The 16,407-nt window shown below is 46.2% G+C and overlaps 1 protein-coding gene across 9 annotated transcripts in view; it reads left to right on the plus strand.

Annotated features, from left to right (window-relative positions):
• Positions 1-215: 215 nt before the first annotated feature.
• ABI1 (abl interactor 1) overlaps positions 216-16,407 on the plus strand; it is a 47,190-nt gene continuing 30,998 nt past the window's right edge. For 6 of the 9 annotated variants that reach the window (XM_072154105.1, XM_072154110.1, XM_072154112.1 and 3 more), the window contains exon 1: positions 217-454. In XM_072154105.1, the coding sequence (XP_072010206.1) occupies positions 338-454 (117 nt within the window). In that variant the 5' untranslated portion in view covers positions 217-337. Of the gene's footprint in view, positions 455-16,407 lie in introns of all 9 variants that reach the window. The other 3 variants (XM_072154107.1, XM_072154108.1, XM_072154109.1) reach the window with 2 other exon arrangements.

Here is a 16,407-nt window from a genome sequence, read left to right on the forward strand (position 1 = left end):
GGGAGCGTGCATCCCCGGGCCCCTGAACCTCACGGGCCCCGTAGCAACCGCTACGGCTGCTACGGCGGTAGTTACGCCACTGCTCTATTGTATAAATCTTATCTTTATTTAAAAAGAAAAAAATGGATAAAGGAAGCAATATAAAAAAAAGTGACAAACAAACTACAAGTCCCGCCGTGCTTTGCGCGGAGTACGGAAGCCGTCTGGGCGTGTGATCTATGCGGGAAGGCGTGGCCAGGCGGAATCGAGGCTCGGAATCCCAGAATAGCAGGCGGGCGGGTCTGGGCTCAGCTGTCTGTCCTCCGCTGTACGAGGAAGAGATGCACAGGGCTGGAACATGGCAGAGCTGCAGATGTTATTAGAGGAGGAGATCCCGGCCGGCAAGAGGGCGCTGATCGAGAGCTACCAGAACCTGACCCGAGTGGCGGATTACTGCGAGAGCAACTACATCCAGGTGACAGCTGCGTGATTGATGTCAGTGCTGCGGGGAGGTGCACCCCCGGCGGACAGGAAGTGTATTGTGTGGGTGCTGTGCCCTGTGCATGGGGTGAGGCCCAGGCTGTGCCCATAGGGTGTGCCTTATTGTCTAATGACTCACATCATGGAGATATCCCCAGGGTGCAGGTCCCCTCTGCCCATTCCATGCCCCCCACCCTGTGGGCATCACCCATGCTTTGTGTATATGTAAGCTACATGTCACCCTTATCCTTATTTAAGTATTCACCTGCGGACAACAAGAGAATTACTACTCCCATCATCCGTAGGTGGCGTAATCCTATACCCACTTCAATGTGGCAGAGACAACTGGCCAGAGACATCCTCCTGTACACACTGTGACATGTGACGGCTTCCTGTTCTTCAGGAATTCCTCTCCCTAAGGGGGGGGGGGTAGAAACTCCCTTGGGGTCTTCTCTGAACTGGAATGCAAAGCCGAGACTGAAATCCCATGTGCAGTTTTATAAAGGATTTTGCTGTATGTGAGACGTATATAGATGCCATAGGTGGAGCGGGCATATGGCTTGTCGTTGGTGAGACCTGTCTGTCCATTCCTCTGCTATGGGAAAAGTTGGATATAGGAATGTGCGCTGTTACAGGATCGCAGACTAGAGATCCGTGCTCTGTGTGTCATCAATGTGTAATCCGCTGCTGAGCCCTATGTAAGCAAAAATGCTCTGTGTGTCATCCACGTTGGAGGATGTGCCAAAAAAACGAAAGACTAGCAAATTTTGTTACTAGCTTGTCCCAAATTGATTGTGTTAAGTCTAATACAGATGTGTACGGCACGTTGGGGCATTAAAGGAAATATATGCTCAAAATGCGTCATGATAACCCAGGGACACTTACTCTTACAGTGGAACTTACCTCCAGGCACTGCGACTGTGGTAATCTTCTTGTATTTGTTATCCTTGGCCTCCTTCCTTCTAAAATCAACTTTCGAAATGATTTTAATTAACCAGAAATGCTCTGATTGGTGTTACCAGATCCCCCTCCATGCAGCAGCTTCACAGGCTGTTGCACTGCCACCTTCCTCTGCCTGCTGTAATCTCACACCGTGTGAGAGGGGACATGTAACAGCCTGTGAAGCTTCCCACCCTCTCGCACTGTTTACTGCTGGCCGAGAGAGGGAGGGGAAGTGCTGAAGGAGGAAGTGCAACAGCCTGTGAAGTTGCAGCATGGAGGGGCTCTGGTAACGCCAACCAAAGCTCTTCTTGTTCATTAGAATTATTTTAAATGTTGATTTTTTTTTTTTTTTTTTTTTTTTAGAAGGAACAACCATTGATAACAAATATAAGAAGATTACAACACGGTGGTCACGGTGCCTGGATCTATTTGTAAATGTCCCTGGTTTATATCATTCTGGTAGAGGATATGCCAGTGTTCACACTTATGGCTTGTGCTGGGGTTATGCTGTGTACTGGATATAGGTTCTACAGGTTATGTGTTATTCATGCATTATTTTATATACTTTGTATACTCCTCATACTATGCTATACACACACATACGGTAATACTGATTACTATAAATCTGCTTGCTGTCACTGGATGAACAGTGATCGTAATTCATGAGCACAAAGTCGTTAAAGGGGTTTTCTAATCTCCTTTACCACTATTGACTCATTCTTCGTACTAAAGGAGCCTGGAAACCCCCCAGGTTTTCATGTAGTTTTTATTACAATGGGACTGAAGAAGGGTCCATTACCCTGATTACTGGAGAGGGGGGAGGATCGCCAGTGCCCCCTGCTACATCATAGTAGAACTAGTAGTATCTCTATGTAATGGGGCCCCTGGGACACAACATAAGTGAATAGACTTGTGGTCCCATCTGTAGGGGGGTCTTTTCACCCCCGCTTGTCCTCAGAGTAATATTCCCCGTATTTCAGGTTGGGCAGAGATGAAGTGAAGTCTAGAATCTGGAGGCGGCAGAGAACTTCAGTCTCAAGGTCCATGAAGTCACATTGAAGCTGTGACTAACATCTGCGGAGAGAATACGATGTCATGATAGACGCTTGGAAACGAATCCTTGTTTCTCCTCGCAGTCATTTTTCCCGTCTTTTTATCGACGCCCACATCGGATCATTTAGAATTTATTGGGGAGCGACTTTACAGACGCACACAGAGCAGGGGGCGCCAATCTATGTAGCCTGGTATAGGGGGGATCTGTTTTTGGGCACTTCTAGGGTTTTCTATAGATATATATAGAAAAATCTGATGTTTGTCGGTTCCTGCTTCGTCATATTTCGGAAGACTCCATTCATTGGCCAGTGGGGGTGTGACCTATCATGTCGAAACTCCTGCAAGATTTACGTGATGTGTGAATACGGCCTTGGGCTTCGTTCACACGTGGCAAAGTTTTTTGTCCTTCCTTCCTTGCGTGTTCTGTTCAACCTCGTTCACATGCAATGGAGATTTTTACAGCGCATCTGCCTCGTGTGAATATACCTTTTTGGTTGCACACACAGATTTGCAGAGCATTTCATCCTGGGGGTAAAAAGGGTGTAATGCTCTGCAGCAGGAATGACCATGTTGTATATTGATTTTGTGAAATCCCATCCATTTTGGTGCTATACGCTGCAGGTCTTTCCTATCCGGATTTAGCAATGAAAAACCTGCCTGTGTGAACAGACTCCTACCTCCCTCCCCTGATTGCACTGCTTTCTTTAGCCGCTGTACTTGGTTCCTCTCTTACGGTCAGTGCTAGAAAACCGCTCGGTGATGTCACTGTTGTACTGATTTCCAGCACAAAAAATACAAAGGCTGACACCAGATTACAATAGCTTGCAGTACGGGCCCACCCTATTCACCGTAATGACTTGTCTCTTTTTGCATCTCGTGTCTGGGGTGTCATCTGAGTGTTTCCAAATCTGACACCCAAGTGCCTTAACCTCGGGTCTTACTTCCTCAAACTTCAGTCTTATTTTGGTCGTTTCCACCTAACGACTGCCGAGCTTGTTGTGTCAGGCTTTTTGTGAAGCCACCGGAAGGACCCACTTCCTACTGTGAGGTGGAGGTGATGATATCAAGGGTGAAGGGACATGAATTGAGCAGGTGAAGCTCCCTTTGTGTGATATTGAGGCCATTACTACAGTATTTTTTTGGACTATAAGGCGCACCATCAATAAATGTAGGTTCATATGTAAGGCGCACTGGACTATAAGGCGCACCTGATTATAAGGATGAATGACCAGCAGGTGGCAGACCTGTGCACAGTTCAAGGCAGCTGTTGTCTCTAAGTAGGGTTCATATATATAAGGCGCACTGGACTGTAAGGCGCACCTTTGATTTCTGAGAAAATCGAAGGATTTTTTTGTGCCCCTTATAGTCCGAAAAATACGGTACATTGGGGTGCCCGGTAGGAGTGACAAGTAAATTTTAAATCTTCCATCGCCTCTCCTAAATATAGGTGATTGTATATATAGTTTTAATAAAACGGGACAATTCCTTCAGTAGAATTGCTCAAAAAAAGAAACATGGATTCTCATATATACGTAATATTTGTGGTGAAATGTGATGAATGCTCAAAAATAAGGGACCGCTTTCCTGCCACCAGGGGGATTGGAGATTTACCCTCTCTCCTTTAGGCTACATACACACAAATATGCATTTTGGCCCGTGTGCTAGCCGTAGTTTAAACCGCTATCACACTGTGTATATGGATGGGCTCATAAACATGGAATGAATAGCTTATATGGCCCCATGTGGGAACCGATGGGCCGAGTTGCAAGTGATAGAGCAGGACCTACTCGTGCCCAAATCTCCTTCCATCGCTGTATGAGCAGAACTCGAATAACAGTGACAAAGTGGGAGGCAAACAATGGACCGTGGGACCATTGTTTATGGGCCGTGAAAAGCACACATTTGGGTCCAGGAAGCCTTCTAGTGAACGTCTAAACTAACCAAATAGACTCTGCTTTTATTAGGTATTCACATAAATCAAGAGTGGACACACATGCACTTTGTATAAGGACCCGGATGCTTCAAGGGGGTCTATGCACCGTCATATTTGTGGTTTGTAGAGTTGGGACCTGCTTCTATTTAGGTGGGTGCACATGAGCATCTGGCACATGCGCAGTGCAATGGGAGAGACCTGTCGACTGCGCGGTAAAGCGAGGTATACTGTCTTGGGCGCATGCACCAGAGACTCTGCTGTAATCTTACACAGTGTGAGAGGGGAAGTGCCCCTGCACCATGTAACAGCCTGTGAAGCATCTCCCTTCTCACACTGTGTGAAATTACTGCAGGCAGAGGGGGGAGTGCTGAAGGGGGAGGGGAGACAGTGTAACAGCCTGTGAAGCCTCTCCCTTCTCACACTGTGTGAGATTACAGCAGGCAGAGGGGGCGGGGTGCTGCTGTAGTAGTAAGGGGACAGTGTAACAGTCTGTGAAACTGTGGCAAACAGAGCCAACCAGGGCCCTTCTGGTTCAATAGAATAATTTTAAATCTTTTAAAAACCATCTAAACTAATTTTTTACCCAGATTTCTCTTGAGGATATGTTTACACATTCAAGTTTTCAGATGCAGTTTGTGAGCCCTAAACCAGGAGTGATTTCTCCGTTATCTGAATATCAAGACTGAGTTGCCCTCCTTGTTGCTATTAACACTGAATGCCGGCTCTTTTCACAATGGTGGCCATAGTAGTTGTCACAAAACCAAGAACAGACCCCATAGGAATTGTCATCCAGCTTTTCTAGGATCCTGAAGAGTAACATTCCCAGAGCCATATAGAGATCTTTCTAAATTGCCACATCCAAGTAGAATTGTGTTTTTTGCGGAAACGTAGGGGCGTTGCGATGACGGCCATATTAGTAGTAACCCACCTTTCGCATAAGGACGTAACAGGTAGATTGATTTCCTAATCTTGTCGGACATGATAGACCTGGCCGTGCTGCGGATGAGACAGAGCCGAGAATCCAGTTCTTCCATCTCCACCCATAATCTGCCGGCAATAATCGATCTTAGATTCCACACATATCACACGAAATCCCGGCGCAGGTTTTCTGATGCTGTTTTCTAAGAGGGATAGCTCATGAATATTACATGCCGGACTCTTACATCCTCACTAATGTGGAGCTTGTTTGCTTCTGCCGGGAATAAAGGTTGAATAGTCAATGTCTTCAGTGTTATCGCTTCTGCTCCGGGACACAATTACTGCGCTTGTTAGAGTCCATCTTGGTAAAATTGTGTTATCACGGCCATTGTAGGATTCAGTATTGAGTCCCATCCATAAGATGAGCTGATATTTATTATTTTGGGAGGGTGGATTTCCCCTTTAAATGGGTAGTCACTGCTCTAGTTATCCTGTTGTGGCTCACATTGTAGGTTACGTCTGCCTACCATCTGTAGCTGACCCAGCACATCATAGCAGAAGATCAAAGGTTTGGTGTCTGGAGCCGCTCCACCCATCGTGTACACCGCACTCCACTCCGGGGTTCCCTGTCCTATTATTATACTTATATTACAGCCCACTTCTGCCGTCGGTGTTTCCATTCTTTTCCGGCTTGATTAGCCACGCTCTTTAGCCAGACGATATCGCTGGGATTCGGGAGGGATCACTTGTGTCAGATTTTTGTGCTTCCCTGGATGCAAAGCTCATTGGTTGTCCCCTAATATATTTTCATCTCAGATGTTCCCTACAGAAACAAGTCTCCCATCAAAGGGAGTAAGCATTACTGTTGTCCCAGAAGCTAATAACTGCCCTATATCTTATATACGTGCATGCTCAGCTCTGCTGAGTGTGCAAGTTATCTCATTAGGCGGAGCCCACTGAAGATGCCTCGGGCATTGGCCTCCATGGCATGACATTTGCTGGCGTCTTGAACCGGTTTTTGGACCGTTTTTAAGCAGTTCGTCAAAACCCATGCGCATGAGTTTTTAAACGGACTGCTGAAAAACGGGTTCAAAACGCGATGTGTGACCACAGTGTAACACACAGATGGTTGGTTGGTTTGTCCCACCGAAATGGTTGGGTTGTGTTTGCCCAACTTTCATCAAATGTGGTTACCTTTAAAGGAAATCTACCATCAAAATCCATCCTGATAAACCAGGGACATTACTCATAGATCTGTGGTAATCTTCTTATATGGCCTCCTTGCTTCTAAAATCAACAATTATTGTAATGAGCCATAAGGAATCTGGGATGTTACCTTGTCTAGCTTCACACTGTGCAGGAGCACTTTCCTCTCCCACTTTGTGAGGTTAAAGCAAGCCGAGGGGAGGAAGTGCTCCTGCACAGTGTAACGGCCTGTGAAACTACAGTATTAAAGGCGTTTTCTCACAAATACAAGTTCAGCCCTATCCAGAGGACAGCGCCTAACTTGTGCTCAGTGGGGGTCTCTATGATTAGACCCCTACAGATTATGAAAATGAGGGGGACGAGTGGTCAGACGGAGGTACGTTGTCCATCAGACCCCTCGTGGCTCCGTGAGAGTGATTGAGCATACGGCTGCGCATGACCGTTCTGCTCCATTAATCTCTATGGAGCTGACGGAAATTGCCTTGCGCACGGTAACGCCCCCATAGCCCTTCTGGCTCATTAGTGTTATTTTTGATTTTAAAAGGAAGGAGACTATGAATAATAAATATAAGAAAACCACAGTCACGATGTCCCTGGTTTATAATGATGGATTTTGATGGTAGATTTCCTTCAAATGTTCCCCAACAAACTTTTTCAGCAATGAATAGTACAACTGAATAGAAGAAACTTTGTAATACAAAAATTGGAGGAATGTGTAGTCCGGCTTGTCAGGCTGACTACAGAAGTCTATGGAGAGGGGAGGGAGAGTTGTGGGGAGAGCTGGAGGTTCCTGGAGCCTATAGTTTACACATCGCGCCACGTTCTTCACATCAGTACTGCCCAGTATTACGTGCTGTACGATCCATCCGATGCTTCTGAACAATTGAGAAAAAGAGAGGTATATGGGAGACCTAAAAACCACTAGTCTCCAGCTACCAGCTCTGTGCCAAGTCTGAGATTATCACATACAGGGGCACATTTACTTAACCGTCCGGAGGAGTTCACAGAAAGCGCATTGTCCGTGTATAATGCACATCTGCCGCGATTCACCAAGATCGTGCGCCCGATATCCTGCATGTGTCGCTGCCCCGCTCAGGTCCGCTGGAGTTCACCTTCTTCTTCCTGGTGTATGTAAGTGCATTGTCTTGCGACACAATTTGAAAGTTAAATCCCGCGCTCAGTCTGAATTGGTCGGATCATCCCACGGTCCGCCCCCCGATTTGTGTCACATGAAAGCAGCGCCGCTGCACCAAAATCCGATCGCGTGCAACACAATCCCCAGTTAAATACCTGTCACAGCGGTTTAAATCCCAAAAACTTCAGAAAATCTGAAGAAAGTGTGGCTGCGGACCCTTAGTAAATAAGCCCCAAAATCTTCAGCTAGCGGGTAAGGAGTTTTAAAAGGGAAGTAGTAATGTATAGATGATACATTTCTGACCTTCTACTTCCCAGGTCACCACCTGCCCGTCCTGTGCTCACTAGCGCCACCTCTCTGCCAGGCGGGGGGGGGGGGGCTGCACTATTTCAGGTTACATTAGTGGGATTCTTCCTGGTCGGGTGATGCCAGCCTGCTGGGGAGATGTATGGTAATCTGTGTATCGCAGCAGAAATAACAGGAAATGGCCCATCAAAGGCCGACTCGGAGCGCGCGCTCATTTACAGGCGGTGACAGCAGCTGCACTCACTGGCTCGTATCCTGTTCCTCTGGCACCACCCGAGTAGCTGAAATGTGTTTATTTTTTTTCAGCATCTCCATCTGGTCGAGTTATAATGTGACGGATTCTGTGAAGATACATGGAAGCGCACTGTAAAGCTGCGATCACATTACGGATACGTTATGGGGAAATGTAGCGGGCCATGTGTGTACATTACATGGCATCATGGGAAAATGTAGCGGGCCATGTGTGTACATTATGTGGCATCATGGGAAAATGTAGCGGCCCCGACATTTACATTCGGGTTCAGCTGCGCAACCCGGCTGTACATCCAATTCGGCTAATTGACGCCCCCCCTTGTCATGGCAGATGCCCCCAACTGGAAAAACTTGGTCTCATATGATCCATTTGGTTAGTTTACGGGAAGGTGGACTGTGCCGTGGATGCTCGGCTACTCTCCATCCGTGTCTGGTAAAATAAGATTGTACACTGGAATGGAAAGTGGCCACACATGTGGATTATTCAGTCTGGCTATGGGAAGGGGGTCACTGACCCCTGCTCTCCAGGATGGGTCCTGCCGGCAGAAGCTGTCATGTATGTATGACCTGACCTGTGCCTAGGTCATAAATACAGGATTTCTGTATTTGGACTCAGAGTCAGACCCCTAGTGATCTGTAACTTATGTCCTACTGTAGGTTTTGGAGGGGAAACCCATCAGACATTTTTTTTTTTTGTATAAAAATAGAAACAAACTATATATACCCATTTCCAGTGACCCACCCCACTTCCTCATGTCGGTGTCCTGTCTTTGAGACTTCCAATTAGGTTTGACCGTAGATGGTGTCACATACATTGCACGATGTGGATGACCCCCATCCTCACCGCAGTACTCACTAGGAACAACATAGACTGTACTGTAACTGGGGGAGGGGGAGGTTATTGCCTCCCGGGGAGGACCAAAAAAAAAAAGGGTTCATTTTACTGTGTGAGATCCCATATACAGATGTGTGGCATGTATACGTGTCGGGCTTTGTATATACTTCCTTGTGGGGCCCTCGGCAGGACGGTGTTGTGTAATAAGCAATGTGACCTGCCTATGAATGCCATCTTCATGGTATTACGCTGCCAGGCAGGCTGGTGTGTATTCATCCCTCGCCAGTGTCTGCCGCGGGTAAACAAAACACTGGGCCAGACGGATTAATCTCCCGTGTTACACGAGAATTGACTCAGCGTTCCTGCATTCTCCAGCGCCCCCTCCTCGTCATGGAGAGAAGACCTCGGGTTTACGAGAAACTGAATTAAGATGCTCCAAAAATTCAACTTTTTTGTTTTATGTGACTTATTCTGAGAACTTCTTACTAGGTTGTGTTTGGGGTGAAAACCTTAAACTTGGAGTTTCCCTGGCTCCTGCTCCCACATGATTATTGCACATTTGATATCTTGGTCAATCCCTTGCCGAAAGAGGTCATGTATCAGACCAGAGTTTGGCGCAGGCGTCACATGTGCACTGAACGTGATTTCATTGCCATTGCCTGTAGGAGCAGGAGTACCACGGAAGACTCGACCACCGCAGGAGCAAGCTTCCTCTTCTAATGATCGACGCCACCCTAATCAAATTCTTTAATATTGGAGTGCCAGGAGATGATCCCCAACTACTTTTATGATGAGGAACAACCCAAAGATGCCACTTAAAGGGGTTGTTCTCTTGCAAGTGAACCCGCATGTGACTGCTACAGAAAATTAGCACCCGACCTGTGACCTTTCATAGACACTGGCATCATGACTGTCCGTGGTACTTTGTGCAGCTTTGCTTGGGCGTTAAAGGGAACCTATCAGCAGTTTTGATTATACAAATTGGCAGCCAGTACTAGGTAGCAGCTTAGGACAGTGGTGGTGAACTTATGGCACAGGTGCCTGAGGTGGCACTCGGAGCCCTCTCAGAACCCAAGTACAGAGAAAGAAGAACCTCCTCCATTCAACTGTATTAATGTCTTCAGGATGCTGATACGATCGAAAGCTAAAGTAGTGCAGGGAGCAATAAGTTACTGCTTAAATTGCTGTGTCGGTACTTTTTGCGATAAATAAGTGGGTTTGTGTAGTTTTGGCGCTCGCCCTCTAATATTTTAGCCATCACTGGCCTCGGAGATTTGTGTAACCATATCTTTGTGTGTGTGTGTTATTAGTAAAAGCAGGACTGTGAAAATGCGCATAGATGGAGAGTGAATATTACAGCAGTTACTCCGGGTAGAGGGGCTGTGCTCTAGTACATTGAATACAGAAATCGAACACTCAAAATTCACTCTCCATCATTTTCACAGAAGCTGCTACAGCAGGGGGTAGGGAAACGCCAGCGCACCAGAGTGTTAAGAAATCACTTACACTCCTTAAATATGTATGCATTTTTCACAGTCCTGCTGCTACTAACACACACAAAGGTATGCACACACATCTCCAGGGACAATATCTAACACAGGCTGCAGTTTTGTATGGTCATACCTTACCAATTACCCAGAGTCCTGTGGTATATCTGTGCCGTGTAAGGCTTCTCCCTCCCTCCCCCTCAGCTCTTCCTCCTCTCTCTCTCATTCACTCATTTAGTATGAAGCCGATCATTATCAGTCGCTCTCTGTCCTGCCGCCTTACTGTATTGAATGAAATGCATTGCTGGGCAGTGATGATACGGTTTCCTCTCCCTGAGGTGCATATGGAAATTGCTCAACGCGTTTTACATTGATTCCGAGCACATAATGGATGAAGTCATTCTCTGCCGTCCTGTTGTGTTGATGGATCTTGGAGCCTGTAGTAATGTGGTGTCCGTTGTGTAGTTGTGATTGATCGTTTATGCATAGTATGGGACCTTAAGGGTTACTTTATCGTTGCCCATCAGAACTTTCTCCTAGATCATTGTTGGGGGGTCATCAGAAGGGGACTAAAACCCTAAAAGATCTATACAGATAATAATTCTTTATTTATATAGGGCACACAGATTACACAGCGCTGTACAGACTTGTCACAGCAGTCCCTGTCCCATTCAATCTAATCAACCTACCAGTATGGGAGGAAACTGGAGGACCCGGAGGATACCCCTGCAAACACAGAGAACATACAAACTCTTTGCCCAGGTCCCCAGCGCTGCAAGGCTGTAATGCTAACCACTAAGCCACTATGTTGTGGACCCTGGGACTTGAACCCAGGTCCCCAGCGCTGCAAGGCTGTAATGCTAACCACTAAGCCACTATGTTGTGGACCCTGGGACTTGAACCCAGGTCCCCAGCGCTGCAAGGCTGTAATGCTAACCACTAAGCCACTATGTTGTGGACCCTGGGACTTGAACCCAGGTCCCCAGCGCTGCAAGGCTGTAATGCTAACCACTAAGCCACTATGTTGTGGACCCTGGGACTTGAACCCAGGTCCCCAGCGTTGCAAGGCTGTAATGCTAACCACTAAGCCACTATGTTGTGGACCCTGGGACTTGAACCCAGGTCCCCAGCGCTGCAAGGCTGTAATGCTAACCACTAAGTCACCGTGATGTGTACCCTGGGACATTGTTATTGGTTACTTGGGAAAAACATGTCCTATTTAGGTAATGGATTTACAGTATGGATTGCAACGGTTGCGGCATCCCTACATCTGGTGTTTCCATGTGGTTGAGTGCTTTTCCTCAGAGTCCTCCAATAGTAGATGTTTACTTCACTCCAAACAAACACAACGAGTTTTTCGATGGCGAGGGATTGGGAAGGTCCCTACAAACATGCTCCTGACTTGACGTAACTGGAACCGCATGGAAGGAAGGAAGAAGTCGTCATTGTCCTCCGTGTAGATGGTGGGAAGCTATTTATAGTGGAGGAGTCCAGGGCTTTCTTTATCAGCGGCTTCCAGCAGAGTCTGGAAGTGTCAGTGAGAGTTTATAAACTCTGCTCCTGGGCTTGTGGCGGCTGATCTGGGCGGTCCGGAGGGGGGGGTGGAGGGTGGACCTCCGATGAGTTTACATTGCCTCTCGCTGTCAGTGGAAGGTCGGGACTTCCTTCCTGCTTTAAGTTTTACTTGTTGTGTGTGTGGAGGATACTGTGACATTGGAGATGTAGGAGTAGTGCGGTTCTGACCAGAAGAACCGTAGTGTTTAATTTAGGTTTTTTATCATAAGATTTATGTGGTAATTGATATCTTTAGTAGGGGATGTCCTTCTCATTGGTGGCTCAGCTCTCATTCCAGTGATTGTATCCATAGTGTAAATCCACTGATCGGTGGAGATGAAGAGTCAATCCCCATCGATCTTGTATAGGAAAAGGCTTTAAAATTTGTCTGTAAAAGGGATTTCCTAGATTTTGGAAAACATGGCTGCTTTGTTACAAAAATAGTTCCCTATCGGACCATGGGTAAGGCACGAAATTGCAACTTGGCTCCTTCCATTACTATAGAGCTACACTGCATTACCGGCACAAGCAATAGGACGGCACGGTGGCTCAGTGAGCCGCGAATCCCAGTCAAAATCTGCAAACAGTTTGTATGTTCTCTCTGTGTTTGCGCGGGTTTCCTCCGCGTCCTCCGGTTTCCTCCCACACTCCAAAACATGCTGGTAGGTTGGTTACATTGTGATCCCCATGGGGACAGGGACCAATTTGGGGAAACTCTGTGTGCGCTATATACATAAAGAATTATTATTATTATTATTAGCCTGGTCATCTAAGCCACTGTTTATGGAAATTTTTGTACAACGCCCATTAGGCCGGCTGCACACAGCCATAGTCCTTACGTCAATATCAACTTTGTGCTGGTTGGTTTTTACCGAACGACTTTAGTACAAAGGATGAGGCCAAGGATGTGGGCAGCTCGCCTAAAGGGGGTCGTACAAAAGCAGCTGTAATAGATGACCATGGTCGTGTACCACTGACCTTACCCGCAGGTTATTCCCATCTTCATAATGGGGTATAAGGGTCTTATTGGTGGGGGTTCGGTATGCTTCCACCAGTCTTCTTGAGTGATCGGTAACATGCGATGTGTATGGAAGCTAACCCTGGGGCAGGTCCCACCACTCTACCTTATGGGTTGTGTGCTAAAGCAGCCTCCCAAAGTATAGCGAGATAATCTGCGCATGCACCAGAACATACAATACGTGGTACATAAGAGCTGCAGAACCACTCCCAGCGATGGAGGGGAATTGAGTTGAGGGAGAGCTTGACATTGGCGGTGATCTCTCCGCCTCAATGACCTGACTTGTCCCAAGTTTAGAAGTTATCACCCCGCCACAGGATAGGGCATAACAAGGGGATCGTTGGTGACTAGTTACCGACTAGTGGTACCCCTATGATCCGGAGTACAGGAATCCCTTTCTCACTGATGGAGCAGCAAACCACAAATGCATCCTGCTGCCCTATTCCCTAATTCTGTGCTTGCCGGAGTGTAACGTCTACATTTGGGATAACCCCTTTAATGTGGTTTACAAATACGGTAACAAAGCTGCGCAATGAGGAACCAAAAACATGAGTTGAAGACTGCGTGAGTCCGTGTAAGTCATGGACCTTGGATTCGTGAGGCCGTTGCGTCTCCCAGCTCAGAGCTCTGTCTCCGCTCTGGATTGAGCCGCTCTGAACCCCAATGGGCGCTGGTGAGAGCTGATGAATTGATCAGGGGTGTGTGCGGGCTCCATTTATAGCCAATTTTTGTGACTCTTCACTTCTTGCTGGTCCATGTAACGACCCAGATTGCACAACATCCCGGGGAGTTCCTGCCTCTCGCTCCCGCACCGGTAACATTATGTTTCATGCTTATTTAGGGAACTAGAACATTGCTGTTATTTAACTAAAGCCGAGGCACCGCGAGCGCCTCATTACCATATGTGCACTTTATTCTCTGGGTTTTATTATATTGCTTTTAAAACCAAACCTGCTCTTCAAGAGAAGCTTTTGTGACCCATGGAGTCGTGTTGAGCATTTTATTTTGGTTCCATATTTTTTGCGTCTTTGTTTTATGCTCCTATAATATTTATCATTTAACTCTTTCGTTTTAATTTTTACTTTTTCTTCCGTTTTATTTTTAATTTTTACTTTTATGCCTAGTGGATGCATTTTTTTTTTTTTATAACTTTGTTAGGGTTTTTGATAAGGTTGTTTTTTTTCCCCTCCCTTTTTATTTAGATGAATTACAAAGGTTCAGCATGGAGAATAGACATTTTGATGTGGTTGGCAGGGACAAGGACAAGTTAATTGGAATAATTTTAATGTGCCCACTCGGCTTCCTGCTCCCTCTCGTTTGGCACGACAACTTCTCTATCAGTAATGGAGAATGAGATCCCCCATTCTCCCAGATCGCAGGCGTCCTGTTTCTATGATCATTGGGGGACCAATCACCTTGTTATCCCCTACAAGAGATAACTTTCAAACCTGGGACAAGCCCTTTACCTCCTGTAGGGGATAACAAGGTGATTGGTGTATAGGTAGATGAGATTTGTTGCACATGTGGCTTCTGAATTGCGGTGTGTGAACGCAGCTTTAGGGTGAAGACACACTTGGCGTTTTTAGGCCGTTTTTGGTTAGTGCGTTTTCAGGTCGTTAAAAACGCATGCGTTTTTGACAGGTTTGACCAATTATCTTAATTCAAACTGGTCAAAAACGCATGCGTTTTTTAACGATCTAAAAACGGCCTAAAAACGCCATGTGTGTCTTCACCCTTAGGGTGATGCCACAAATGGCGTTTTTAGGCTGTTTTTGGCCCATTTTGGTTCTCCGAATTTGCACAATTAAAAACGGACAAAACCGCATGTATTTTTAAAAACCGGATGCGGTTTTTAATGCATGCGTTTTTTACTAACTGAAAGCACACTAACTAAAAACGGCCCAAAAACGGCCTAAAAACATGTGTGATGCCACACATGGGCCTTTTTAAGCCGTCTGTTAAAAAACGCATCCGTTTTTGACAGGTTTTGCCAATTATCTTAAGTAAAAATGTTAAAAAAAACGGATGCGGTTTCAAAAAACGCATGCATTTTTTAAAAAATTGATGCGCTTTTTAACGGACTGCTTATAAATGGACCAAAAACGGGTTCAAAACGCCATGTGTGGCATCACCCTTAATCTGAGAGAGGGGTAAATGAGTGCGCAGCGATTTTTCAGATGTCACAGATTTTTATCTCGCCTGACTTTATCGCGTTGTGTCGGGTTTGCCACCGATTTTGTGGATGGGCCATTGTAGGACTGTAAGCAGGGATCTTATTCCCTCGCCATGATAAGCCGGTATTGTAAGCCGCGCTCTCCCAAATACAAGAGCAAGCGAGATCTTGCGCAGCCTGCATACAAATCTGTCCCTTGTAAAAGGGGCGGCCGAATAATGGAGCGTTAACCCTCTCCTCACCAGCGGATTGCCGTCACTCGGAATCTTCTCCTTCCTGTTCCTCATTGTGCTGTAAGTGAAGTGGAGAGCGCATTGTGTGCCTAGGATCAATACTCCGGCCGCCGTGTAGAGGCTCTTATCAGCCCTGGTCATGTTAAATGTTAACCAATATATACTGTGACATGCAGAGACAGGATATAGCAGGGCGGGTCGGGGTAATATGGAAGTAAAAGGAAGTCCTGAAGGGCTGTCTATCATCTAAACATCATTGTGAATGATGAGATGTCTATCTACTATTGTGTTTGATACAGTCTACAGTTATGAGTAATCCCTTTAACTTACAGGGAACCTGTCAGCAGTTTTGACAAGTTACGAAACTGCAGCTGCTGAAGATCTGTGTAATCATACCTTTTATGTGTGGTTTTGGTAGCAGCAGGACGGCTCAGTGGCTCAATGCAGAGGGTGCACAGCAGTGTTAGGACTAACACCCGTCAGTGCAACTTTTTACAGTCCTGCAGCAAAAAGCAGAAGTATCATGAAAACGAAATGGCCAGTAACTAAACACTTCATTCATTTGGGGTATAATAAACCCCATCTCTATTAATCTGGGGGGTTACCACCACTTATTAGTTACTTCTTATACCGTGGACAAGGTAGTAAGTTATTTAAAGGAGTTGTCAACTTTCAGTGAATAATTGAGATTGGTCGTGGAATGAAAAGTTATACAATTTTTTTTTTTCAATATACTTTTCTGTATCAATTTTCTAGATCTCTGCTTGCTGTCATTGTATAAGAAACTTTTATGTTCCTTCCAGTGGATAGAAATCTGTCCCTGGAGACGGACAGGCTGGTGCAAGGCTCATTATCACGGAGGGTAATCGGAGCCGTGGGATACTGATGGCTCGTGCATCTGTG

This window comes from Engystomops pustulosus, chromosome 5 (genome assembly GCF_040894005.1).
Source record: "Engystomops pustulosus chromosome 5, aEngPut4.maternal, whole genome shotgun sequence".
NCBI classification, from domain to species: Eukaryota; Metazoa; Chordata; class Amphibia; order Anura; family Leptodactylidae; genus Engystomops; species Engystomops pustulosus.